Here is a 27954-nt window from a genome sequence, read left to right on the forward strand (position 1 = left end):
TTGCTTTTGTTGGGCTGGCACCAGCGTTTGTTGCCGACCATTGCCATGCGCACCGCACTGTTGCCGTCCTGCTCTTGCTGCCAGCTGGACAAAGCCAGCAGCACTTGTGGATGCTGAAGGAAAAAAGCGTTCCCAGCTCTTGTGGGTGCTGAGAGAAGGACTGATGGGCTAAACGAAAAGGCTGAAAGAGCAGGGCTGCAGTTAAGGAGTCGCACATCCAGGCGAGCTGATTAATTAGTCGTGCATGTTAGCAGATTTTTTATTCATTTATTTCCAAAGTGCAAACAGATTCATTCAGAGAAAAGGCCGGGCTGTAAGGAGAGCATGCTCCGTAGTACAGTGAGGGATGTGCTGGTGGTTTGCAGGGAGCAGAGGTGTATGCTGGGAAGATCCACACCGTGTGCACAATGTGTGCCTTCACCAAAGCACTGTGAAGCTCCAGTGCACCCCATGGGTGTTGCTTCCTGCAGAATGGATGGTCCTGATGCAGGCACAGAGCTGTGGAGCTGCTGTGACATCAGTGCCAGGGGCTTTCAGCAGGTCAGGGCACAGACCCAGCACTGCAGTGACAAACGTGACCTGAAGCCACGGCTCATCTCGGGGTGTGTGGATGGAGAAAAAGCAAAAAACTCAAACACCTGTGGGAGAGGAGATTGCTGTTTGTGTCTCTGGGCTGCTTGCAGGGAGTTGCCATCAAGGTGATGTGGGGGACAGCTCTGGAGTGTTTAGAGATTGGGAACTGTGTTTGTGTCCCTGTGGGGAGGAAAGCAAAGGGCTCCTTGCATCCTCCCCAGTGCAGGTGTCCAACGAGTCCCAGTGCTGTGGGAATTTTCCCTCAGAGCATTCCTGCAGCAGCTCCTCCCATGCTGGGGCCGCTTCCTAGGAGCTGCTGGGAACAGAAGCAAGGGGAAACGTTGGGCAAACTTTGCAATTCATGTCTACGGGAAAATCTATTTGATGAGCAGGTCCAGGTGCCCAGAGCAGGCAGAGCGATCTTGGAGCCAGCCCAGCGTGGAGAGGCACAAAAGGCTTTTCTGAGTGTGGAGGTGAGCAGGGGAAAGCGAGGAGGGGGCGAGGCGTGCATTGTCAGGATGTGGAACGAGCTGGTTTCATCTGCATCCTGAGCCACCCCCTTCCCTCCCACGGTGAGGAACGTGAGTGTTCTACCCAGGAGAGTTAAGTCAGGTTATAAGTAGGATGGAGAACGATGGATTGAAATGCAGGAAGAGCCCACATCTCCTGCTTGAGGATCTGTCCAAATGCCAGGAATCTCGCATGAAGTTGCGCTGCGTTGCGTTGCGTTGCATTGTATTGCACTGTGTTGTGTTGTTGTGTTGCGTTGCGTTGTGTTGCACTGCGTTGTTGTGTTGCATTGCATTGTGTTGTTGCGTTGTGTTGCGTTGCATTGCATTGCACTGCATTGCATTGTGTTGTGGTGTTGCACTGCATTGTGTTGCGTTGCACTGTGTTGCCTTGCATGCTGTGCCATGCTCCCTCAGACCAGCTCTGCTTTCTCCAGGCTCTGCAGCAGAACCATCAACATGAGAAGTGCTATAGGAATTGGGCAAATTCATCCCTGCTGTAGATCAACAGTCCTAGGGGAAGTCTGGGCATTGGGTTTGGGATCTGTTGCGTGCAAGCAGACAAACAGTCCAAGTCCATTATGCATAAAGGGCTTTTGCTGCAAGCTGGGCACTGCTGGAGGGCCGTGCTTGTCTGGAACATGGGTAACCCCTCACCCTGCATGTCTGGGGCCAGCTGGGTGTGGTGCTCCCAGCTCCTACCCTCTGCCAGAAGCTATTTAAAAAGGCCGGAGTACAATTAACCGTGAACACAAATTAACGAGGGCCTGAGGAAGCATTAATTTGGGAATTTAAATAGGATGCAGTCTGGGAGGTCCTGTGGCATGCATTAGATGTAGTTATCCTATGGTCTCCTCTGGCTTTATTATCTATTAATTGGTATTAGTCATCAAGCTACGCTGCTTAGATAACAGCTTATCCTCTTAGTTCATGAGCAGATGAAGCCAAAACCAAAAACCCGGAGAGGAAATTGCATCCACAATCTGTCGTGATCCAAGATAGTGAATGAGTGATGCAACTGAACATGGTCAGCGGTAATTAACGCAGAAGCCTTAACTGGGGGGCCGGGAGTATGGCAGTGCCATCCCTCGTGGTGAGTGGCACTGTCCCCTGCTGTCATTAAGGGCAGTTTTAGTGCCTGGGGCAAACGCTGATCCCATGGCAGAGCTGATGCTGGTTGAATGGATGCAGATTTGATTGCAGGCACCGAGCTGTGCTATCGGGCAGAACGGCTGTGTTAGAAATGGGCTTTGGGCAGCACAGCTCAACGTTGTCTCTGGAGAAATAGCCAGGAGGTCTTTGCAGACAGTTCATTAAAAGCCACATTTAATGCAGTACTGTCTGAGCTTTGAGAAACAGCACCAGTAATGTTACCAGCACTCATCTCAAAGGGAATAGGGGCTGGGGAGTCCTGGAGGAAACTGGGGAATGTCCTATAACCGTGTGCAGGGCCGTGGAAGGAGGGATGGGATGGCATTGCTCCCGGCCAGTGCCAGGGCACGGGCAGCAGTACTGCATGGAGCACAACACACTCCTTTCTGTGCTGTGTTCACTCATCTTCAGTGCTGCTGGGGCTTCTGGGGGCCGGGAGCACCATAAGGGACCGCTTTGAGTCCAAAAATGGTAGCTCCCCATTTCCAGAAGCATGACTCTCATCAAAGGCAACTCCTCTGGCCCACGGCTTTTTAATGAGTTTTAATTGTGATTCAATGCAGCACTAATCTGAGGCTTTGCCGTGGCCTGGCTGCAGCCAACAGGCTCGCTGGGGGCTGTAATTCATACCATGCAGAATGCAACGCGGGGTCACAGCCCCCACCTCCCCCCTTCTTCTTCTCATGGAAATTTTATCAAATGATGAATAGTTCGATTCATTATCCCGCAAGCAGAGAGCATGGAGTAGCCGGATCGTGGATTCCTATCTCCCGAGTCAGTGTGCAATTACAGAAATCTGGCAGCAGGCAGAAGCTCCGTGCTGCAGCCAGCTGCTGGAGCCCCCTCAGTCTGCATCGCATCGCTGGAAGGGCCCCAGCGTGCAGCTCGGCTCCCACAGCTCCTTCCCTCCTTTGTTTGTCACCAAGTGGTGGCAGAGCCACCGAGCACAGAGCACGGCTGGGACCTGAGGTGGTGCTTGCATTGCAGAAAGCAGGGAGCCCAGATTTGGGTCCCATCCGGGCAGGTGACAAGCACAGCAGAGCCCCTGCTTGGGGACAGGGGGCTGCTCATCATTAGGACATGTGGTCCCTGCCACCACAGCCCCCAGCGTGGGGTTTTCTCCTCAGCACGGGGTGGTTTCTCCCCCCACCACCCCGCTGTGCCAATCCCCAGGCAAGCTGTCAGCCCGTATGGAGGTGTCTGGCCCCTCCTGCACGGAGCTCCGGCTGTCAGCACCATTAATATTTGTATTAGAGTGAGTGCCGCCAGGGTTTGCTAATGGGCAGGACCTGAAGGCTGGTTCCCAGGTCAGATGGCCTGGATGGGGATGGGGAACTGGACCCTGAGAGTACAGGATGGAGATGGTCACCAAACACCAAGCCCTTAGGGCTGCAGGGATGAGGACCCTTTGCACCTGTGGGATGTTTGGATGAAACAGCACTGCTCTGCTCCCTGCACTCCATGCCTACAAGCACTGCTCCAGGCACACAAAGTATCTCTGGAGGTGCACCCCAACATCAGCACCCAACAATGTCCATCTCTTCAGAGCTCCCCAAGCCCACCTTGCTGTGCTCGGGCCATGTGTAGGGTTGCCCTGTGCAGGCAATCAGACCACCGTGTGCTTTTACCTCCAGGCTCAATGGGCGTCTTTTGCTTTGGCCTTTTGGTGGGGAGCGGCTGCAAGCTGCAGGGTTGCCTCATGCTTTGCAGTGATGGCAAATGGGAAGCTGGGAGGGGACTGTGGGCTGTGGGTGCTGCTATAACTGACATTTCCCTTCCTCCAGGATCGAGGAGTGCCCGTGACCCCCTGAGCCCCGTGCCAGCCCCGGGTGGCAGGAGGTGCCCCACGAGCCCACGGACCCCAGCAGCTCAGGTGAGGAGCTTTGTGCCCACACCTATGGGGTCAGGGGGGAGGAATCAGAGAGGGTGGAAACAGCCAATTTTGGCAGAACATCTTGCTGATGGAGCAGGATGCAGTGTGTGCTGAGCATCCCTGTGGGCAGAGCCTGATGGATGCCGGCGCCTTTCGGGGGCTGCGTGGCTGCAGGTCGATTCCTGTGAGCAAAGAGCTTTGGCTGCTGCCATCATTGTATTGATTGCAGCGAAATCCAGCGCTGCAGCATCGTCTGCTCAATGGCGAAAACGAGAGTGGAGGCTCTGGCAGAGCAAGCAAAAAGCACAGGGTGGGGATGCTGTGAGATCAGCGGTGAGGGCTCCTTGTTTGCCCCAAGCAAGGCAGCTCCATTCTGCTGCTGGGGACGTCCCCCCCCCATCCCCACACACAAGGCTGGGATTGTCTGGTGTGGGTTGGCAGGGGGGACTGTGCTGCCTCCCACAGCCCTGCGCTCACTGGCACTTCCCTGCACGGCTGGGACATTTCTGCAGCATGAAGCATTCAGAAGATAGCGTTTGTTTTTCTTTCTTTCTATTTGTTTTGTTTTGTTTTGTTTTGCTTTGCTTTGGATAAATGTTGCCCCTCTGCTGGGGGAAACTTCTGCAGAAGCAGCTCAGCCGTCCAGGACCACAGTGTGGGGATACAGGGACCTCAGTGCCTTGGGGTCTCTTGGCTGCTCACCCCACTGCACCCTCCTGCCATAGCAAAGCCCCATTTGCAGCACAAATAACCTTCTGGGCTCATTCCTCTTACAAAGTTGGGGCTCAGCAAGAAGCCATGAAGGTACTGATGTCACAGCTCCCAGCAGTTCCCTTTTACCCCAATTCTTTGTCCTCATTCCCAGCATCTTCCCAAGCACTCTCTCCAAGCCGCCCTTCTCTCACCTTCCCACCAATGCATATGACTTTCCAGCTTTCCCTAACCAAACAGCAGTGAGCTGAGCAGAGGATGGATTTATGGCTCCCTCCCACTGGAGGGTTTCTCTTGGCACATCGGTGGCCCCACTCATTCTCCTTGAATATGGAAGAACTGCTGTAACGGAGGCTCCTGGCTCTGTGTTGGGTGATGTGTGACACGATTTGCTGGCGCTGATGTGAAATCTGTCCTCATTACATGGAAAGAGCATTTCGTCTCTTTAAATGTCTTAAAAAGCTCTCAGGTTGGGAACGAGCACGCTGTGTTTTCCCTATTGCGAGGAGCTGTGAGCTCAGGGAGAGAAGGGCAAAGTCCCATGGACAGCAGCGACCTGGGGCACTGCCCTCATCCCCATCCCTTTGTTCTGCATCAAAACATTTCCGCTGCCTTCGCCGGGTGGGAAGGAGTTGGGAAACAGAGTGGGAGGAAAGCTGTGCTTGTTTACATGAACCATCGGCGAGCGTGGGGCTGCTGTTCCTTCCCAGCACGGGGCCCAGAGCTTCCTGAGGGGGCACAGCCCCACGGTGATGCTTTGTGGTCTGGGATGTGGGGTGACCCCCTGGGGTGCCCGGAGGTCTGTAGTAGTGCTGCCATCAACGTGCTTTTGGGTTAGCTCCATTGCATCCTTTGATTGCACAGGTGTCCCTTCTTACAGTCCCTCTGCGGTGGCTCTGGGCTCACCCGCGTGATGTGGGGACACAGCCCAGCATGGGCAGCTCAGGGGCCTTGGCAGGATACTGAGCTTGAGCTGGGTGCCACAGGAGTGCCAGGATTGTAGCAAATGGATTGACTTCATGGAGCCCCAAGGGGGCTGCGGGCTGGGACCATGCGGGAAGTGCATGGGAAGTGCAGGAGGAGGGGTGGGGACGGAGGGGAAAGCCTTTCCCAGCAGTGTGGAGACCATTCCCATGCAGTCAGTGGTCTCTGGATTGAAGAACTCGTTGACAAGTTGAGCTCGAGGGAAATCCCAGGCACTTCCTTCCAAACTGAAAAAAAAACTCGTCTGGCAGATACTGCTTCAGAAATGTTCATTTTGTGCTTTGCCTAGGCTGTGTTAATGGGATAAATCCTTCATGTCTGTAAGATGAATCTCCCTGGTCTCTCCTCTGCCTGCCCCAGCGCTAATATCATCGCAACATCGCATACAAACAGCACTGCTGCTGCTCAGGGCACTGCTGGGGAGGCTTTGTGGCCGTACCTGCTGGTGCTGGGGGCACTGGGTGAGGTTGGTCTGGCAGCTATTGAATGCACACCCCTTTCTGTGGCACAACTTTGGAAACAGCATTTTGGGGCAGCCCAGCCGTTGCTACCCCCGTTTGCTGGGGTACAGGGATGCAGATGTGCATGAAATTGGGTGGTGGTTGGTGCTGTTGGGCACAGGGATGTGGTGTAAGCAGAGGTGCTGATGTGCACGGAGATGCTGCCATGCATGGGGGTGCTGATGCACATGGAAGTGCATGGCCAGGGCAGAGCAATCCCAGCCGTGTGTTGGGATCCCAGCACGGACCACTCCTCCTCCAGCACTCTTATATCGCCTTTGGGCTTGGTGCCATAACTATGCCAGCCCTGCAGGATGGAGGCAGCCAGGCCACACCAACACTGATACTCCTGCTCTGCAAAACCCCATGATAAAAGCACAGTGCATTTAACACAAATCCCTAATTGTTATTATTATTATTATTTTAATGCAACCTTCAGCCATGATGTGCTCTGCAGATACTGCCTGTGCCCTGAGCTGCTGCTGTGAGCCTGCTTTGTAGCAGTTTGTGCTTCCTTGGGGCCCTGCTCAATGCACATATTGCGGTGTTTCTTGCAGTCCGCAGGTGTTTCCTGGGGCTGGGCTCAGAGCTGAAGTCATCTCTGTGCTGGGATTGCTTTGTTCCCTAGAAGAAAGTAGGTAGCGGTGCAGACTTCTCCCCCAGCACCCCCACATCTGCGGCCACATCAGCGGGGATGCTCAGGGCTGGAACCCAAAGTGTGCAGAGCAATCCCCGGGAGCGGAGGGCACCGACCCCACCGTGTGCTGGGGCAGAGAAGTGGGAGATGCCCACTCTCAGTCCCCCGGGGTGTGCAGGGGTTGTGTGGGGTTTGCTGGTGGAAGCCCCCACCCCGGGCTGGCGAATTGAATGTTTTTGCTTTCCCTCTCTGCACAGAGATCTTGTCGAGTCAATGAGGGACCTGCACAAGTCTAGCGTGCTGGGGAGCAAGCACGGCAGCCTGGTGAGTGTCCCGCGCGGGGCATTTGGAGAAGGCTGTGGCCGAAATGCATCCAAACGGCAGCACAGCGAGGGCGGCCCGGCCCCACAACCAGCGGCTCGGAAGGGCCCTTTGCACGAAGATGTGCTCCGTTTGTGCTCCGTTCCCGGCACTTCTCCCCGCCGGTGCGCTCGGGGCTGGCTGACATCACGCGCTGCAATGCGCGCTGCTTTCCGTGTCGGGATTGTCATGAAAATGAGGAGCGGATGTGGCGAAATGTTAAATCTCGCTGAGCCTCGTTAGCATGAAAGCCATTAATGTGCACAAAAGCCGTTTTCAAGGTTGAATTGAGAAGCATCGGGGAACTGAAGAGATTAAGATCGGCGTTTGTTTGGCTCTAATCTAATGTGCAAGGAACAATAAGCGTTTGATGAGTAACGTAGGCAGTGCCGGGATCTTATCAGCACAGCGCTATGTAATTCCGAGCTCTTCTGCACAGTGTGGATTCCGACGCCACAGACCCTCACTGTGCACGGAGCAGCTCTGCAGGAGCTCAGTGGATGCAGCTCAGGGCATGGTGTGCACACCATCCCCTCCCACCCAGGTCCCTCCTGCTCCTGTGTTTTCCTCTCCAAATGGAAGAAATCCACCGGCTTATCTTAGGGCTTGCCAACATCAGTCCGTGGCCAGTATGTACACTTGGGGCACAGGAGAAGGGGCTTGGGAAGCCCCTTGGGAAGAGGCTGAGGCTTCCTTGACAGTGAGGCTCTGCATCTTGATGCTGATGCACCTGTGGTGAGAAGTGATGGCCTGAAGTTGTGCCAGGGGAGGGTCAGGTTGGATATCAGGGAACATTTCTTCTCTGAAATGGCACAGCTGCCCAGGTTGTGGTGGAGTCACCATCCCTGGAGGGGTTGCAGAACCATGGGGAAGTGGCACTGAGGGGCACAGCGGGCATGGTGGGATGGGCTGGGGCTGGGGATCTCGGAGGTCTTTTCCAACCTTAACGGTTCCGTGCTTCTTTGATTACTTTCCCTGAGAACCTGACGGTGCAGGCAGGCCGAGCAGCACAGAGGACACACAGCTCTTTAAGGGATGACGGCAGGCTTTGCTGTGTGACTGCCCACTGCAGCATTCGAGCTCTTTGCACAAGCTCTGCTCCTCAGCTGCTGTTGCCAAGACTCCCAAACGCCTGAAAAGACGCATTTAAAAAGAAACCCATGGAGACAAGAGCTGGGCCCTGCTGCTGCTGGTAGGCAAAGGCTGGGGCTGCCAGGAGCTCAGACGGGTGCCCAGGCAGGGGCTGGGCCTCGCTCCTTGTTCCCATTACCCAGCGAGCTGTTCCCAGGGCGATGGGCTTTTGTGTGCCGCGCTCCGCCAGCTGACGTGGGGCTGCAGGGGAGCCTGGCACAGCATCTCCAGAAGAGCTTTTCATCCTGGAAAACAGAAAAGCCTGGAAAACAGAAAGGTTCTTTGTGTGTCGCTTTGGTTTATTTTTAATGCAACTGCTGCTGGAGATGCTCCCTGTGCTCCTCGCTCCTGCACAGACTCATCCTTTCCTTGCTCCAAGCTGTCCCACAACACACGGTGCAGCTCCAGGATAGGTGCAGCTCTGTAAAACCACAAACCAGGCGATGCTGTGGGAGAGGAAGCTGCCTGTCCTTTCCCTGCATGCTGCCACTGATGGTTCCTCTGTGTCCGTGCCTCCATCCAGCACTGCTGTGTATGGAAAATCCCCCCCTGCCTGACCTACATTTCGTGCTGCCGTTCATCTGCTGCACAGATCTGTGCAGTGGGGCGATGGTGGAGTGAGATGCTACTGGCAGCTGTGCCATGGACCTGGGTGTGCTTCCCAACTCTCTGCTCCTGAGGATTGGCACAAAAACGATGCACCAACAAATGCCCCAAACAAGGCAGGGTTTCTCCTAAGGGTGCACCTTCAACAATGTCCTTTTTGCTCACAAAGTGCCACGGGAGCCACCAAAACCTCCCCAAATCTGCTCCGGCCGTGCCTGGTTCCTGCTCTAACTGTTGTTGTGAAAGAGGTTTCCTCCTCCCAGAGTGGGATTTCGGGATGTGCTCTTTCCCTCAAGTACTTAAAGAAGTAAAACATTGCCATGATCTGACAAATGCTGGAGCAGAGCGGAGAGATGGCCAGCTTTCCATGAGGTCTAAAACCAATGTGGAGCAGCGTGGTTGGGTGCCACAGATAGTGTCCTAATCAGATTGTTCTCGAGCGGGGAAGCATGACAGTACTCAATATGAGTGATCATGCTTCACTTTATTGTTGCACACATAGGGTTTATATAGGTTTCCAATATACATGTGTTTGCTTACTGTTGGTGCACAGCGTTGGCTGCTAGGGGGGCTGCTCAGCCTTAACCAATGCTCAGCAGGCATTCACCCCTGTGCTGCTAAGCCAGGTTACTTGTCAGCCCCCACACATCCACAGAGCACAGCTGCAGATGTGGGCCCGCTGTTTACATGCTGCCCCAAGGACGTTGTGATTCCCATCTAACTCCTGGTATTTTCTCATGGCTATGCACTCTGTGCCGCTGCTCGTACATATCCTCATGGCCGCCCTGCTCTTGCAGCCATTCCCCAACAGCTGGGGATGAGGTTTATTTCACTGCCTCTCTTCAAAGTGCACAGTAGTGTTTTCATGGAAGTTCTGCTCAACCTGAAGCGAGGGAGGGGCTCTGCAATGAAAGGAAGCATCAGAGTCCAAGAACAACGCAGAGCTGGAGCAGACCTTGGGAACGGTGGCACATTGCTCTGATTTGGGAGATGGGCGGAGACAGCTCCAAAAACCCAGCAGCATTCTTGTAACGCCTCCCAGCTATCGAGATGGAAAAAGAAAATGCCCCTTCACCTCAGCACAATGTATAGAATTACTCCAAGAGACAGTTTCCTAAGAATTATGTATTGTCAGCTTACGGCCGCTTGGGTAACAGCTCCCAGCAGTGTTTCTGGCTCTGCAGAGCTCTGTGCAGGGCCAGGAGCTGCTGCAGGGCTCTGGGGACGCTGCGGCTTAGTGCAGGTGACGGCCAGGGCGTGCTGCACGTGGCTGCTAAATTTAGTGGGGTTGTCTGGCTCTGAGCATCGGCTGCCTGAAACGGCATCAAGCCAGGGCTGAAAGTCCAGGAGAAGGAAGGAAATGGTATATTTCAGCGTGAGTTTGGGGGGATTTCCCCAGCGCTCACTGCTGCACTGCTGCCAGAGCACCCATGCCTTGTGGGACACGAGGTGCTCTGTGCTCCATCCTGAGCAAAGCTCCCACTGCCCCGGGAGGAAGCAGAGGGGCTGTGAGTTTTTTTCCAGCATTTCCTCTTCCTTTGTCTCCATTGAATTGAAATCCTTTGGGGCAGGGGCTGCTTTCCTCCCCATTGTGCAGACTGTGGGGTAGATTGTTCTCATCCTGGTGGGGAAATTGGACTGGTGGGCAACAATCTTCCATAGCAAAATGGTGTTTCTTGTGAAATTACTTATTTTGTTGGGAATACATCTCCGCTTGCAGCCCCTTGGGTGCCATGTTCCCAGCACGAGGTGTGTGACCTAAAGTCTTGGGGGACTCTGTGCTGGTTGGGGGTCTCACACTGTGGGGCCACCCACTCATCCTTGTCACTGCTGATGCTTTCTCACCCTGGAATGAGCCTGACAGATGGAAAGGACAATGGGAAAAGCACTCTTTTTCTTGTCCACAAGATCTCTCTGGTTCATTTTTGCAGGAAAATCCTGCTGCATCCCCATGAGGAATGGCTTTGGTCCCCCACTGGGAGCATCTCCATTGACCCAGGTCATTGGAGCACAGCAAAAGATGCTGAGATTTTTATTTTCCGATCCAGAAGGTTCCAATGGCATGAGAACCTCCCACCAGCTGCAATTCCCTGCTGCTCCAGGGTACCCCAAGTCACCGCATCCCCCCTCCATCCACATCCCCAAAGCACAGCCGCGTGGGGACCTCAGCATCACCCCGCAGCATGAAGATCTATTGCTATAGCAGGGAAGCCTCGCTGGCTGCCAGAACAATGGATGTGCAGGAAGCGGGGCACTGTGCAGCCCCCAGACATTTCCCGACATTCTGCTGCCATTTCCGGGCTGTCTGCAGCCCTGGGGCTGCTGGCTGCTGTTTGCAGGAAATACTGAGGGTGAAGGAATGGCGCTGGGGATCTGGCCAGCAAAGCGCTCTCGAGCCGATTGCTTCCTCTCAGGGTGGGATGGAGGCACGCCCGGATTGGGGTGAAAGAACAAAGAGATGAGAGCAAAGCAAAAATGCTGAAATCCTGAAAGATGCATCGGTGCTTGGGGCGGGTGGCGTGGGTGCATCCGTACCTGGAGGGCAGGGATCTGCACCTTGGAGCTCGGGGGTGTGATGCTTCATTTGGCAACAGCTCATTGGGCTGAGCTTGATGCAGGAGGATCAGGAGCCCCTCTTTCCACAACCAGGGCATCCTCCCGCGTGGGGAGATGCGAAGAAACAGCTGAGTTGAGCAGGGAAATAGGAAGAAAATGGCCTTTGGGTGGGATTTGTGGTTCTGTTGCAATAGGAATAGAGTGGGATGGATGGCAGGAATGGGAGAAAAGCCTCATCTAGGGAGGAAGCAGAGAGCTTGAAAGCTCTTAAAAGACATTCTGTGTGCTTTTTAAACTTTAAATATAAAGATGTTAACTTTAGCTTCAAAATGGGAACTCATCTATTCAGCAAAAGGAAAAGATAAAATGTAGTGGAACTCTTGAAAGAAGCATCCTGGGCTGTGCTGGGGTTCCTCCTCACCTGCCGTGCTCCGACCGCTTGGGCACATCTGGCACCGATTCACAGCGCTCTGTTGGATGTGAGTTTGCATTTTTCCCCAGCAGAAACGTTTCCATCCTGAAATTAAAAGTCCATCTGCTCTCACTGTGGGGTAAATCCCCGAGGATCTGCATCCCCTTCCCTTGCAGCACCACTTCCGATGCTGCGGGGTGCAAACCCAGCCAACCTGTGTGCCCACCTCCTGATGCTGACTTTGCACAGGTTCAGGGCCGATGCTCAGTGCTGGCCATGCATCCTCCAAGGGATGCTCCTGGTGCTGCAGGGCTGGGAAATGCAGCTCTTGGTGTGATGGATGGGTGCAGGTTCACCGCTGCATCCCTCCTGCTGTTGGCCCTGCGATGCATAGGGCACACAGGTGGAGATTTACTGCCCCGTGCCCCTAGCTGTGCATTAAGCCTGGTAATGAGCCTGTTGTATGCGTTAGAGATGGAAACACTGCTGCCTACACTTGTAAGCATTCTTCCTTTCTATTTGAGAGATGCTGCTCCTGCATGCCATGCTCTGTGTTGTCCACAGTACTGTGCTTGGGGGCAGCCCCTGCAGTGGTGGGGATGTTTGCTGGGGTTGCCCCTTGCTGAGAACTGCAGGTAACCCAGCATTTAAATGTGTGCTCACATTTTATCGGTAGCTTTTATCAGTAGCTATGAGAACGCCGCTCCAAGTGTTTGGATGGAGCTGAAATCAGCTTTCTTTTTACTTCCCCAACTGTTGGGGAATGCAAAGGGAGAGCTGTGCAAAAGGAGTAGGGCAGTCTGATGCAGCCCAACAGCTCTCTGCTGCTCGCTCACTCTGCGCTCTCTCCTTCTGCACCGATGCATGCTTTCATGTGGTTTGGCCTAATCCATTTCCAAGTCATCGCATTAAAAGCCTTAATTCCTTTGTCATAGGCACACGAAGTGGTAGTGCTGTCTCCTCGATGAGCGGTGCATGCTGAAAAGGCGACCGCCCGCAGTTCTGCAGCAGCACGGAGCCTTTCCGTGCCCTTTGGGAGTTGCATCTTGCAGTGGGGACAACCCCAATATTTTTTCAGGGTGCTGTGCTCACAGCTCTGCCCGGCCATGTTTCCATGAGCAGCAGCCGTGGTGCAGCCAGCACTGCCCAACGGGGGCTGGAGAACAGCAGCACGAGGGGGTTTTGCTGGCGGCGATGCTGACGGCGCTGTTTGCCCCGCAGATGTCATGGCGCCCGCAGTACCGCAGCTCCAAATTCCGCAATGTCTATGGGAAGGTGGCGAGCAGGGAGCACTGCTTCGATGGCATCCCCATCACCAAGAACGTGCACGACAATCACTTCTGCGCCGTCAACGCCCGCTTCCTCGCCATCGTCACTGAGAGTGCCGGCGGCGGCTCCTTCCTCGTCATCCCACTGGAGCAGGTGAGTGCCTTGCTCCTGCTCGGAGCATCCCAACTGTCCTCCTGCAGCACGTGCCCAGTTCTGATCTCCTTAGTGGGGCTTCTTCTGCGGCAAAGTCAGGATTTATGGTTGCCTTAGGGAACTGGATTTGTTCTTTGAAGAAAATACAGCATTTGGACTCCATGGTCTTTGTAGATCTCTTCCAACTGAAAATATTCCATTCCATTCTACTCTACTCTACTCTACTCTACTCTACTCTACTCTACTCTACCGTACCCTACCCTACCCTACCCTACCCTACCCTACTCTACCCTACCCTACTCTACCCTACCCTACTCAACGCTACTCTACTCTACTCTACTCTACTCTACTCTACTCTACCGTACCCTACCGTACCCTACCCTACCCTACTCTACCCTACCCTACTCAACGCTACTCTACGCTACTCTACTCTACTCTACTCTACTCTACTCTATTCTATCCATTCCATTCCACTCTACTCTACCCAACTTTACCCTACCCTACTCCACTTTGTTCTATTCTAGTCTATTTACCCCATCCCACTCCCCATCCCATCCCACTCCCCATCCCATCCCATCCCATCCCATCCCATCCCATCCCACCCCCATGGGCTCCACCCCAAAGCTTGGTGCTCTGGGCGGCCAGATAGGGGGAGCACAGCTCTGCACCTGGGTTTTCTGCTGCAAAATCCCCGTGCAAGGCCTGTAGACGAGCTCTGCTTCCTCAGCCAGCACAGCCGAGCTGAGCCTGTGTCTGTCCGGGTCCTGGCTGTGACTCATCTGCAGCAGCAACCTGACAGCTCCAGAAATGCCATTTTTGACGTCACCTCATTGTTAAGAGCCAGGTAGGGGAGGATGAGGAGGAACAAAAATACACCAGTACATCAGCACTCCTCCGTTCACATTGGCTCTCCATCCTGCCACTGGGGTGAGGGCACACTTCCGTGCTATGGATGCGATCAGAGCACGTACTCCTTCCCCCTGCAGCACTGTGCTTTCTGAAGCTTCCCTCCGCTCCTTGCTTGAGTGCCCACACCAATCTGCACATCCCCCGTTCATGCAATTTTAAACCCTTGGAAATTCAGCTGATTCCCCAGAACTGCCTTCTGAGAGCACAGTGCAGGATGCGGAGCTGTGGGCAACGGCTGCTTCTCTCCCAGACGCTTCCACATCTCTCCTTCCTTTTTATTTAATTTCCCGAGTAGCATCAGCTACAGATGGAAGAAATCATAATCAGCATTTTAATTGCGGCACACAGCTTGACTCTTATTAATATTCTGCAAACAAGGAGCTTTGGCGGAGCTGCATCGCTGCCTCCTGCCTGCGCCCCGAGCTCAGAGCACACCCATCCACGCCCCATGTGGCCATCCCAAATCCTGAACCATAACCCTAATTTGCCAGCAAATTACTCTTCTTTTCACTTTTTTTTTCCCCTGGCAAATGGAACACAATGCCAGGCTGTCATTTGCAACCTGTTCTGAAGGGATGGTTGGCCCATAGAGAAGCCCAGCGCTGCGGTGTACTGCTGCTGCCGGATGGTCCCCATTGGAGCACCCTTGGCTCCCCGTGTCAGATGGCTGCACGCTCCTTTGTACAACCTAATAATTTCATTATTTTTCTTAAATAGGAGCTGATTAGCTCATTAAGAGTAAACTAATTTTCTTTGGAAATCAGCAGCCATCTAATTAATTGGCATCCATATTTAGCTGAACATAATTAAGGTAACCTAGATACTGCGCATCTACTCGGGGTCTGATTTGCTGCCATTTTTCCTTCTTCTTCTTCTTTTTTTTTTTAATATAAATTTTATTTTTACATTTCTGCCCTCTATTCTTGCCAGAAATCTTCCCCAGAAAAATGCTCTGCTTTGTGCTGCGAGCACCAATGTGAATGTGTTTGCATACGCTGGGCCATATGTTCCTCTGCACACCAGAAATTCAGCTCCTTGCAACTGAAAGCCTTTGGGTGCTTGGCAGGAGCCAAACCCACCTTGTGAGCAAACAATGTGCAGACATTCCCAAGCCTGACCTGGGGCTCAGAGAAGCTGAAGTTGTGGAACTAGGAAAGAAATCCCATGTATTATTCTGGGAGCAGCTCCCTCTTTCATCCTGGAAGGAGGGCCGTGGATGATGGGCGAGGGGGAGCCACGGAGCAGTAGGAAAAATGGGAGTTGGGGGTGTACAAAAATCCCAGAAATGCTGGAGGTGACAAGTACACCTTCTTCTTTTCTCTCTCCTTCATCCTCTTCCTTCTTCTTCTCCTCTTCCTTCTTTTTTTCCTTCTTCTTCTTTTCCTTCTTTTCCTTCATCTGGTGGAGAATGGGCTTAACTGTGCTGTTAGAGCTGAGAGCCTTTTTGCATCTTCTGGGTTTGGAATCATATTTCACACAACAGGAGAAGGCTTTGTTTACATGTAGGGAGCCAGAATCCAAGGCTGCTGCTCACAGCAGGGCTGCTGCCTGCAGTCTGTGCTGTGCCTTTAGCTGTGTCCCAATACCATGGGCATCTGTCCCTCGTGCTGAGCTCTGAATGGCCCCATAGCACCCCAGGATGCTTCTGCATTGCCCATAACTCAAACTGAAAGGAGGAGCTCGATGGGCGGACCATTCCTGCAGCCCCCTGGAGCAGTCCTGCTGTATCCCCCATCCTATTCCCATCCTGTCCCCAATCACAGTGACAGCTGTTGAGCGGAGCAGCAGGCAGAATGCAGGGCAGCCATCCGCCTCTGCCTTTGTTGGCTTGGGGACCCGATGGCATCTGCTCAGCTGTGTGCCAATGGCATTGCCGTGGGGACAGCCACTCGTGGTGGCCGGGCAGGGAAGGGGATACTCAGCACGAGGATGCTCTGCTTGCTCCCTGAGGCTTCCTGCAGAGAAAAAGGCATGGATTTCAGTATTTCTCTTCAATATGAAGCGGTGCCCTGAGGGCTTTTTCTACCTAAAAGCTCAGGACTCGGAACTCTCGTCTGGTTTGTACCATACTTTGGTTTTCTGTCGATTTTTCTAGACCTGATTTTGGCCTGAAGGAGCCATCTCCTTGTAACCTCGAGACGGGAAAGGAAGGAAGGCAGCCGTCCCGTTTGGTGGCAGCGATGTCCCAGCATTGCTGCACGCACTGCCCCGAGCGCGGGGGGAAAGGGGGAGCGGGGCAGGGAGCCGACCTGCACACAACTGCCTGCACCCTCTGCCGGCTGAAACAGAAACCCTGGGTGCCCAGCAAACGAGGGTTTGGTTTTAGTGCCCGTCGTCCCATCTCACGGTAGCATTGTATGGGTTTTTCCCTCTTGAATTAAACAAGCTCGACTCCAGCTGCTGCTTTTATGGTGCAGGCGAACACTGCTGTGGCAAAGCTGAGGCTTTGAACCGGTGCAAAGTGCTGTCAGAGCTCCTGTGTGCCCCACTTCGGCCTTCAGAGCACAGGGCTCTGGGTCTGCTGTGTCTGGAGAAGTAGTTGTTACCCAAAATATGGATTATGGATGTGCTGCAGTGAGGCTGGGCAGGAGATGGACGTTTATAGCCTATAAATGTATTTATATCCAAGGAGGGGGAGTGACTGATATTTCAGCCTTCATCCTGGTAAAAGTGCTAAGCAGCAATGCTGGTTACTTCTCCTGCTCTACTTTGCATGGCTTGGCTGCAAATAAAAGCAGCCCTGGGTGGTGCTGGGGATGCTGAGCACCTGGTGACTGCAGTGAGAATGGAGGAGGATGGACCTGAGCAGTGCTGGTTCCCATGGCCCTGGCCATGCAGGGATGTGGCTGCTGGTGCACAGGTGCTGGAGGCTGCACGCAGCAGAAGGGAAAGCCTGCAGGCATCTGTATTCATCCAACTGTCGGACAGAAACATCTCCAAGAGTGGCAGCCGTCCCTCCATGCGCATAAGGGAATGGCCTCTGGGGAAACGATCTGAGCAAACGCTCGGCACAATCACTGCCTCTCACTGCAGTGCCATCACCAGCAGAGCCCAAGCTGCCCAGTGACCAGTTCTCTCCTTGCCCTGATGAGCCCCACTGCAGACGTGCTGCCCTGCAGTGCCTGCAGCTCTCTGAGCCCCCAGCTCTGGTGCTGGCAGAGCACTGCTTCCCATGGTTGCCGTGGATCTCTGCCAAGGATCTGTCCCATTTCTGCCTTGCTTATGCTGTCTCAGGTGGAACTGGTTCCTAATGAAATTCGGGTCAGCTGCGGTCACCTTTGCATGTACTGAAATCAGCCCCAGGTCAGCAAAATTGGCGTGATTTTCTCCTCTCTTCTCAAGGAGGAGACCTCCTCTAAAGAAGGCAGCAGCAAACATATTTACTCTTAATCTCAGCCACTAGAGACTTGTGTGTACTCAAGGATTTCCGAGGAAACCCTGCAAATCCCTGCGGCTCAGGCAGCCCTCCCTGATCCCCTAAAGCAGCACGAGAGCAGAGAGTGCAGGGGGAGGAGATGGAGAGGAGAAAATTCCCCTTGTCCTGGAGCTGGAAGCAGAGCCTCAACAAGGAGGAAGGATTTTCCCATCAGGATGGTCATCCCTGTCCTGGAGCGATGTGTCCATCCAGGGGTCGTGTGTCCATCCTGGGGTTGTGTGTCCATCCTGGTGCCATGTGTCCATCCCTCTCAGAGCTCTGTGTGCCCCTGGTCCATCCGAGCCATTCCTGGAAGCAGGAATTGCTTATTGCCCCTTCTCTCTGTGAGCATCACACGAACACTTCTCCACGCAAAGTGCTCCTGCCCAGTTGCTGCAGCAGCCGTGCAAGGCTCCTTCCAAACCCTGCTGTGAAAAACACCAAAGTGCTGGAGCCTGGAGGCAGAGCCCGGTATTAAGGAGCTGCTATTTGGGTCACTGAGCTTTGGGCAGTGTGGGATCCATGCAGCCTCGGAGCAGGATTAGGATTCACTGCGGTTTAGCACTGACAAGGTGCCTTCTGGAGAGGCCGCCCAGGAAGCTCTGCCCTGAATCCCTGATTTTATAATTATTGTTCTCTTTTTGTCACTGGTATTGCTGCTTCCACTCCCCTTGAGGCTCCTTCCCCTCTCTGAGGTGCCCTGGGCATGGGAACCGGCCCACTGCTGCTCCTTGTATTCAATTGGTCTTAATTAAAACTCCTGACTCCTTGCACAGAAACCATCAGCAGCAACCAACCCTGCTCTGTCCTCCTGGAAGCTTAATGTACTCTGACAAAAACCCATCAAATCTACTTTGCAAAGGAAATTACTCAGCTGGTTGCTCAGAATTAAAGGGATTGCATATTAACTAAAAGCTCCATCCTGGAATTCAGCAGCTGCTGCATGCATCCCTGCTCCAGACACTGCGTTAATCACGTCCTGCAAATAGGGAAATGGGGGGAAGCTGGATAATGTGAGCTGCGAGGGGAGGTGATGTCCGCTGTTGCTCTCCATGTAATAACCCATAAAGCAAAGCTGTGCATCCCATTAATTCCCAGGAGATGGCAGGAGGGAGGGGGCTGCAGGCTCAGTGCTAATGAAGCACAACCATGGCTGCATCCCCTCCGCCCCTGTGCTCCACCTCAGCTGCTGGCTCCCAGAACAGAGAGCCCAGGGGGTTCCCCGATGTCTGGGGGACACCGGACCCCCCCTGCAGCTCTGGTGTGGTGGGCAGTGCCCCATTGCCTGGTTTTGCCACTGAGCACAACAAAACTTTATAATGCGTAGGTGAAGCCTTTCCTATGGGTCACTGCTGTGTGTGCAGTTGTTGGGATGTAGGCAAAGGGAAGCGGAGGGGAACACGGCTGCAACGGCTGCGTGGTGAGGAGCAGCCTGGTGCAATTCCAGTTGAAATGCTTGTTTTTGTGCCTGCTGAAGTGAGCTGCAGGGCTGGGGTTTGAAGTGCACACACCTCATTTTCCCTCGTGTTTCCCAGTGCATCACTTCCTGCAGTGGTAGGCAGTACCACTGGTAGATGGAGAGCAGGCGCTGGGCCCTGTGAGCAGCCTCGCTTTGCCTTGCAATTAGCAGGCTGTGTCTTCCTGAGAGCAAATTAATTCAAATAAATCCTCCTGGCAGCAACGGTGCAAGAATGAGCCGCTAGGCCTGATCCAGCTGCTCAGAGCACTCCTGGCCATGGCCCTGAGCTGTGGGTCCTTAAAATGCAGCATGTTATCCTGCCCGCGCTCCTTTGTTCGTGTTAAATGAAGCCAGGAGCTCGATACTCTGAAAGGTCAGAGCTGGGAAGGCTATGAAATATTTAGTGGCTGTGTCGCACTGACCTACTTATCCTGCATGCTCCAAAGCTCACCACCAGCTCCTGGGTGCCAGGGGTGCAGAAAGGGCCGGAATGGGATGTGGAGGGGCTTTGGGGTCCTGGTGCAGCTGCAGGAGCACTTGATTCTATGATTCTGTGGTTCTGTGTTTTTTTGGCTCTGTGATTCTATGGCTCTGTGGCTCTTGGGTTCTATGATTCTATTTTTCTCTGTTTATGACTCTATGATTCTATGGTTCTATGATTCTTTGGCTCTATGGTTCTATGATTCTGTGGTTCTTTGGCTCTATGATTCTACGGTTCTATACTTCTATGGCTCTATGACTCTATGACTATGGTTCTATGGTTCAACAACTCTGTAGTTCTACAATTCTATGGTTCTGCGGTTCTGTGACTATGATTCCATGGTTCTATAGCTCTGTGACTTTATGGTTCTGTGACTCTATGACTCTATGATTCTATGGTTCTGTAGTTCTACGACTCTATGATTCTATGGTTCTATAGTTCTATGACTCTATGGTTCTATGACTCTATGGTTCTGTGACTCTATGGTTCCATGACTCTATGACTCTATGTTTCTATTATAACTCTGTGATTCTATGGTTTTATGACTTTGACTCTCTGACTTCATGGTTCTATGAGTGATTCAGGCAGCAGTGCATGGGGTTTGTAGGACCAACCTGCAATGGGAACCAGCATCAGGCTGTACCAGGAGCTGTGTGCTGTTTTCTGCTGCAGCTTCCCTCTCACCCAGGTGACAGGCGTCGACCATTAGAAAGGTCTTGAAGGGTTTCCATCCATGTGAAAGAAGCACATTAACTGGCCTGGGATAGCTGCTGCATTATTAGCATCATTAAGCAAGAGAGTTCATGTTACTGAAGTCACTGGGGATTTGATAACTGGAATATCATGGACACAGGGACCTTGGTTGAGATTACTTGCTAAGTTTGGGAGGAAAATACCATCTGTTTCCTAATTCACCTCATGGTTGATCTGCCCAGGGTTGAGGTTGGTGCCTCTCCAGCCCCAGCTATTTGCCTGTGGTTTCAAGTGGTCATACAGAGATTTCTTACCAAAACCCCCTGCTAGTGGTGCAGGAGTTCATGTGGAACAGCCCCGTGTTTGCAAAAACCTCTTAGCCTGCAGGGTTCAGCCGAGCCTCCCCAGGGAAAGAGCATCCTGGTGAGCTAGGGGCTGCCTCCTGCTAGGGCTCCAGCCTTAAAAAGACAGAACAGTTTTACTAAACTTTCTCTCTCGTTTTTAATCACAGACAGGCCGGATCGAGCCAAACTACCCCAAAGTCTGCGGCCACCAGGGCAATGTGCTCGACATCAAGTGGAACCCCTTCATTGAGAACATCATCGCCTCGTGCTCTGAGGACACCTCGGTGAGTGGTGCACTGCCCTGCTGATGGTTCAGCAAGCGAAGAGTGGGCAATAGGAAAACTGTGTAAATCCACAGCTGTATGGCAAACTGAGCACATCTGCAGCTCATGTGCCATCAGCGTAGGGGCTGCTGCTGGTGATCAGCCCCTCTGCCGTCCCCTGTGCACGTGGCATTGAGTGCTGCTCTTTCTGTGTCCCTGCACAGCTGTGCACAGTGATGGCTTTTTGCAAGCCCGACAGCAGTGCTATTATTAATCCTTCCTGCTAGCAGAGACCGCAGGGCTGCGGCTGCGCTCGTGTCCTGGTGCATGCAGCAGTGTGAGCCAAGGGCAGCTCTGCCACTGGGGGGACACTGAATCAGGTCATCTGTGTCAGCTGACATCTGCCTCCCCCTTATTTGCTGGATGCGCACAAGTCCATCCCAAAGAGTGTAATGGAAAGGAAAAAGGCTCTACAAGGGAGCTGGGCAGAGCGTGGCCCATTCTGCACAGCAGAAGCCAGGCTCTGGGGTGACCCAATTTTTGGCAGCTCACAAAGACACTGCATTTCTCTGAATGCTGTCACCCAACGACTCATCCTCTTCTTCAGCGCCATATATTAGTATTTTTCGGTAACTGAGAGCTTGTCAAGGAAGCGTTTCAATGGGGAAGAAATGCAGATCATGGCCATGAACCATGGGGAGCTGTCTCCCACCTTAGATGATAACTTCTATACACCGCTAGGGGGGATTGCCCTCCTGCTGGGGACACGACCACCCAACATGTGTCTTGTGCAGGTGCGGATATGGGAAATTCCAGAGGGTGGCCTGAAGAGGAACATGACGGAGGCGGTGCTGGAGCTGTATGGGCACAGCCGACGCGTCGGCTTGGTCGAGTGGCACCCCACCACCAACAACATCCTCTTCAGCGCCGGCTATGACTACAAGGTGAGCCCAGGGAACTGCGTGCAAACAGCTCCTGGTGTCCAAAATGCAACCATGCACCATGCCTTGCACCCTCCTGTAGGCGTTGGTTTGGTTTTGCATAAGTGGTGACCCCATAAAGATGGGCTAAAGGCTTTGGAAGTGATGAGCAAGCGGTTTCAGCACCCAGATGAATTTTAGGATTGCCCAAAACGCAGCCTCATCCCCTCCACAGGTCCTCATCTGGAACTTGGACATCGGGGAGCCCGTCAAGATGATCGACTGCCACACAGATGTCATCCTCTGCATGTCCTTCAACATGGATGGCAGCTTGCTGGCCACCTCATGCAAGGACAAGAAGCTGCGGGTGGTAGAGCCACGCTCTGGCCGGGTGCTGCAGGTGAGGGGTTTGGAAAAGGTCTGCAAATAGGGGCACAGGAGGGATCCCCAGTTACATCACAGCCTTTTGGGTGGGACGCAATAGAAGCTAAGAACAGGCAGCAATAGGAATGGAGGTGGGAAGGTGGGTGGTTTGGGGGAAGGCAGTGGTTTCCTGGCGGTGCTCATCTCCTGCCCTGTCCTGCAGGAAGCCAGCTGCAAGAACCACCGTGTCAACCGCGTGGTCTTCCTGGGCAGCACGAAGCGGCTGCTCACCACCGGGGTCTCGCGCTGGAACACACGGCAGATCGCGCTCTGGGACCAGGTTGGTGGCCAGGACTCCCTTTCAGGGTACCACAGCAAAAGCTGGCCCCAAAATGCCCAGATCGGGGGGCTGGGAGAACCCTGCCCGTGGCAAACCTCACTGGGGATGCCCTGCTCTACATCCCTGGGTGGGAGCCAGGGCATCTCCAACCTCCAGCACCATGCTGGAAGGCGATGGGCTTATCCCAGTGCAGTGCAAACCCTGTGACATATCCATCGCTGTACAGTTAAAAGCAATTTTTCCCATTGTGCAGGAAGATCTCTCCATGCCCCTCATTGAGGAGGAGATTGATGGGCTCTCAGGGCTGCTCTTCCCTTTCTACGACGCAGACACTCACATGCTGTATTTAGCTGGCAAGGTTTGTGGGCTTGGTGCCGGCACGGCAATGCTGGGAGCTGGTGCTGCAAACACCAGAACAAATCCCCTCCAGGATGGGGCCAGGGGATGTTAGCATGATCTGTACTCAGTGCAGCACTAATCTCACTCTCCTCACTCCAGGGTGACGGCAACATTCGGTACTATGAGATTGGCTCAGAGAAGCCCTACCTGAGTTACCTGATGGAGTTTCGCTCCCCAGCCCCGCAGAAAGGACTGGGTAAGGATGGCAGCTCGCCCCACTGCTGAGCCTTCCTGCGCAGAAGGTCAACTGCAGGAGTGCTTAATGAAATAATGCTGGTAGATGCATCCTGCAAAGCAGATATGAGGGGGGGCTGGATGCCATGGGGCAGCCAATGGAGGGTTAATCCAAAGTGTCCCATCTCTGTGTCTCCTTCCGCTGATGCTAAGCCTGGGTCCCTGTCAGGAGCACTCACTTGTTCCTCAATCAAAGCTGCTCGTCCCTTTCCCACTGTCCCTACAAAAGCCCCACTCTGCCCCACTGGGATGCATTCAGCCACACGTGGGTCTTGTAATGATGTGACCCACAGTCTTTCGGGGTCCTGGTTGGCTGGGTCTCAGTGTTTGCGGTACTGGGGGTTATGACAGGGGGAGTTATTTCACTCACCATTCACAGGGGTGATGCCGAAGCATGGGCTGGATGTGTCCGCCTGTGAGGTCTTCCGCTTCTACAAGCTGGTCACCTTGAAGGGGCTCATCGAGCCCATCTCCATGATCGTGCCAAGGAGGGTGAGTGCCCTAGGGGTGGACATCCCATCCAGCAGGTGGGTCTTCTTTGGCCCAGCCTTGGACCTTCCAATGGTAACATTTCCAACACACGCAGTTCCCACTGGGTGGATTTTGACGCGTGGGTAAGATGGGGACATCTTCAGAAGGTGCATTTCTGCACACTTCTGCCCTTGGCTGCTGCTTTTTGCTGCGTGAATGCTCAGCATCCATCAGCCCTCAGCTGAGTGCTGTAGCCCAGAGCAGAGCTCAGGGCCCTTTGGGAACTTTCCAGCTCTGTTGTCATCCTGATGGGTGACATTTATTTATTCTGCCTGCTTTAGACCAAATGCATCCTGTGGCCTCCACAGTGTGGCACTGGGCAGGGGACAAAGGTGAAAGTCCTGTACAGCCCTACTCAGCCCTGGGATCGCTGCCTTGCAGAGCATGAGCTCAGTGCACAGCCCTGGGATGCTTTCTTTCTGTTTGTTGTTTTTCCTGGATGTTGCCACGTGGCTGCATTATCGCACGCTGATGGAGGGAGGGAGCAATTGCAGTGCGTGGATGGGATCCTTTATGGAGCTTGGTGCTTTTATTTCCCTGTTCTGTAGTCAGAGACGTACCAAGAGGACATTTACCCCATGACCCCGGGCACGGAGCCGGCCCTAACACCAGATGAGTGGCTGAGCGGGGTGAACAGAGGTAAAGGAATGACCCACAGCCCTGCAGGCATCTGTGGCTCAGTCCTGGCTGGGGGGGAGCCCCAAAAGCAGCCCCCGCTCAGCCCATGCTCTGCCCTCCAGACCCCATCCTGATGTCGCTGAAGGAGGGCTACAAGAGAACTTCCAAAATCGTCTTCAAGGCACCAGTGAGAGAGAAGAGGAGCGTGGTGGTGAATGGTATTGACCTGCTGGAGAACGTGCCGCCCCGCACCGAGAACGAGGTGGGGAGCGCCGTGTTGTTAGCATGGCCCTCAGGGTGGTCCTTTGGGTCCTTCTGGGGCATTTTGGGGGGCAAGGTTTGTCTGCAGCCCAGCCAGCTGCTGCGCTCCGGCTCTCCGCTCCCAGTCCCAAAACAGTTGTGCATTCTGTGCAGCCTGGGGCACCCTGCTTTAAACCTGGTGGGTGCACCCAAACGAGCAGTGTGTTGCTCCTGATTTTTCTTTTAATTAAATCCTCCTGGCACAACGCTGGGAAATGCTGGGAAAACACAGAGGAAGCTGGCTTTCTTGCAGAGTGCATGCACAGGGTAGGGAAATCCAGTCCTAGCAAGGAGGAAGTGTGTTGCTGCCGTCGCACTGCAAGGGCAGCGGAGTTGGAAAAGAGAAGGGTTGCAAAGCAGGAGGTTATGCAGCAGCCCCGCTGCAGCTCCGCTCCCCTCTCCTTGCAGCTCCTTCGGATGTTCTTCCGGCAGCAGGACGAGATCCGGCGGCTGAAGGACGAGCTCTCGCAGAAAGACATTCGGATCCGCCAGCTACAGCTGGAGCTGAAGAATTTACGCAACAGCCCGAAGAATAATTAACTTCCAGGGACGTTTTATAAATAAACTCTCTTTGTTTATACTCGCTCTTTAATTTTATTGTATCCACTTACACAGAATACGAGCCAGAAGTCAAGTGACCTGCCAAGAGCCCACTGCTAACTGGAAACAAGTCTTCGTTGCCTCGTCTGCACTCAATGCAGCCGTGCTGCAGCTCCAGCACAAAGGGGAGCTGGGTGCACCGGCTGCCCTGGAGCTGGCAGGAGGGCACCGTGGCTCCTCGCTGTTAATTTTTTTCCTATGCAAAACGTGACAGAGATTCCCTCTGCTGCTAAACTGGAACTGGGTTAGCACAGCGCGGGAGCTGCAAATGGTATTTGTGTGCGTGGTCACGCAGCATTTCCTTTAAAAGAAAGAAAAATATTGAGAGCAGTATGGCTGGATGTCCTAACAGAGAGGTATTTTTGCTTCTTCCCCTCCACGGAGGGACCTGACCTCCTCCTTTGCCCCTGGACAAGTGCGGGTGCCCAGGCAGGGGCACGAGGGCACAGCACACACACGTGTACAATCACAGGTTGTGAATTAGGCCTTTAGCGCACAGAAAGACACCAAATACTGCTAGTTTCTCTCTTTTCACTAAGTCAAGTCGCTGAACCGCCTAGCACTACCTGTGCAATGGTTTCTCCCTGTTAATTTGCATTGTGCCCCACACCCGACGCTCCCGTCTTTACGTTCCATGTGCTGTCATTGCCTATTATTTATGCTATCACAGACTAGTGACAAAATAAAATGTTTTCAAGATAGCAAAACCTTGCTGGCTGTTTCTTTCTTCAAATCACAAGCAACCAAGAGCCCTGGGCACGGGTCCCAAAAGGCTTTTCTTTGTAGGGATGAGAAATTCAACCCATGCCATCCCTTCCCCAGCACCATCCTGGTCCTGCGTGGGGTTATCCACGTCTGTGCCCTTACCCAAACGCAGCATGCTAGCATTTCTTTAAATCACCTTTAGCATGGGATTGTTTCTCCCAAGCCCCTGGAATCCACGTGAAATGAGCCCAATTATGGCTGCAGGTTGGGGATGATTAATGAGGCCATCAGCATATCCGCACACATCAGCACAAACCCAGCAGGTTTGGTGCCTGCACTGAGGGTGGGACGTGGCTGCCCGCCCTGCCTCCTACTGCCCAGCTCCTCTCAGCCCCATCAAAGCCCCACAGACAGACAAGCCCTGGTTCTGCAGTTTCTAGGGCAAAGCCTGGGTGAGGCTATTGCTGCTCCTGCACTTGCACCTTTTCCTCCAGCTCCCTCCTCTCAGTAGCAGCTTGAATTCTTCCTGACATCTCCTCTCGCACCATCTGGGTGCTATTTAAAGCAGAAAGGCCCATTTTGGGGAACTCGAGCCATCCAGTTTTAGCGCTGAGCTCCCTGTGCTGCTCCAGCCTTATGGCTCACCATAAGGACCAACCCAATCTCCCCTTGTCCCTGCAGTATGGGGCCACGAGACCACTTCTGCACTGGGCTGCATCCCAGCCGCCTGCTCTGCGTTGCTTTTGGGGGTGGAGGGTGTTTCAGCACTTCTGGGCAGTCTGCAGTGTTTTACCAGAGTCTAAATAAGACCCGTGACACAAAGCTCACAGCTATTTTTTCCATTTCTCTTGCAAGCATTACAATTTCCTCAAAGCCTAAAGATGCTTCCTTGCTTCCCGGGACGCACAGCACCTCCGGGACCTTTTGCAACCTCAGCAAATCTGAAACACCTGATTTAGCTGCAGGATTTTCCAGGCTCTCCCCACACAAATCCAGGCAGAAGGCTCGCCCTTCATTCATGCTGCTGATGGCACAGCTTCAGGGACAGTGGGTTAGAAGGAGAAAGGATTACAGAACTCAGCTGCCCGCAGCAGCAGACGGCCCTTTCCCAGCACAGCCCTAGCCAGGGATGTTTCCTTCCTGCTCTGCTTTCCCCATCCGTGCTCAGCCTTATCACCCTGACCTACTTTCTGCTTCCTGGAGGTTGTGCTCTGTCGGAGGCAAACGCTTGGCTTGGCTGTGTGGTACTTCCCATCCTTTGCATTATTGGTTCCAGCATCTTCGGAGCGAGCGCCTGCTGGAAAGGATCTGCGGTGATCAAACCCCTTTAGCTTACAGACAATATAAGAACTGCTCTTTGAAAGCGAAAACCGAGCACATTAAGAAAAGAAGAGCCCCTGTGTTTTTGTCTGTCAGTTAGGTCAGCGGAGTTTCCCATCAGAGAGCTGAGGGTGCTGCTGGCCTCCCTTCCCCACCACCCCGAGGCTCCGTGGCTGCAGCCACGTGCTCAGGGCTGCCCTTGGGAGCTCAGATTTCTCGTAGCTAAAAAGAAAAAAAAAAACAACCCACATTTTTAAAACGACACACTGCTGCTTTTTGACCCAAAGCAAGATCCCCTGCGAGGAGGCTTTCATACACAGCCAGGGCTCAGCATGGGAACATTCCATCCCCTGCAATATTGCCCGGCAGCACTGAGCTTCCGAGCGCAGCTCGGTCTGCGTCGCAGCAGGATTATAATTGTAGCAAAGGTGCTCGAGGAAGGTGTTAGAAGTAAAGGTGGTGCTTTTCTCACAGGAGGGATGTTCGAAGAGCTTGGCTGGTTCTCCCTCTGCCGATGCTTCCGTTCTCCGTGCCCGTTTTGCTCTGGTACAGCTTCCAGTCGTAACAGAAAAACAGAAACTCCAAACAGAAGATTGTTAAAGCCTCGCCAGAAATTCTCCACCGGGTTTTTGTG

At 53.5% G+C, this 27954-nt stretch overlaps 1 protein-coding gene and 1 long non-coding RNA gene across 6 annotated transcripts; one reads left to right on the forward strand and one right to left on the reverse strand.

The window, feature by feature from the left end:
* The first annotated feature begins 809 nt into the window (after positions 1-809).
* CORO2B (coronin 2B) lies at positions 810-25996 on the forward strand. Of its 5 annotated transcripts, none has more exons than XM_010717615.3 (14): positions 959-1046; positions 4019-4107; positions 7197-7263; positions 13226-13426; positions 20895-21011; positions 21785-21934; positions 22146-22310; positions 22497-22613; positions 22867-22971; positions 23112-23208; positions 23626-23738; positions 24326-24416; positions 24518-24657; positions 25104-25235. In XM_010717615.3, exons 3-14 carry the CDS (start codon positions 7213-7215, stop codon positions 25233-25235), a joined length of 1479 nt encoding a protein of 492 aa, XP_010715917.1. In that variant the 5' UTR covers positions 959-1046; positions 4019-4107; positions 7197-7212. The 5 variants fall into 5 exon arrangements, with proteins under 5 accessions (XP_019475143.1, XP_010715917.1, XP_019475145.1 ...); XM_019619599.2 differs by lacking the exon at positions 959-1046 and adding an exon at positions 1134-1154; XM_019619600.2 differs by lacking the exon at positions 7197-7263 and having other exon boundaries at positions 965-1046.
* LOC109369679 lies at positions 25898-27954 on the reverse strand. Its single transcript, XR_004161117.1, has 2 exons — positions 27793-27954; positions 25898-27294 (listed from the first exon to the last, which is right to left on the reverse strand). It is a non-coding gene; the product is annotated as an uncharacterized LOC109369679 (long non-coding RNA).

This window comes from Meleagris gallopavo, chromosome 12 (assembly GCF_000146605.3).
Source record: "Meleagris gallopavo isolate NT-WF06-2002-E0010 breed Aviagen turkey brand Nicholas breeding stock chromosome 12, Turkey_5.1, whole genome shotgun sequence".
Classification (NCBI taxonomy): domain Eukaryota; kingdom Metazoa; phylum Chordata; class Aves; order Galliformes; family Phasianidae; genus Meleagris; species Meleagris gallopavo.

Bases quoted from the DNA above. Each gene is read 5' to 3' on its own strand.
- CORO2B (XM_019619598.2), top strand. From the start codon at position 864: ATGCTGGGGCCGCTTCCTAGGAGCTGCTGGGAACAGAAGCAAGGGGAA. The intron at 13,427-20,894 runs GTGAGTGCCTTG...TTTTAATCACAG, and splicing joins TCGTCATCCCACTGGAGCAG to ACAGGCCGGATCGAGCCAAA. The intron at 24,417-24,517 runs GTAAAGGAATGA...TCTGCCCTCCAG, and splicing joins GCTGAGCGGGGTGAACAGAG to ACCCCATCCTGATGTCGCTG.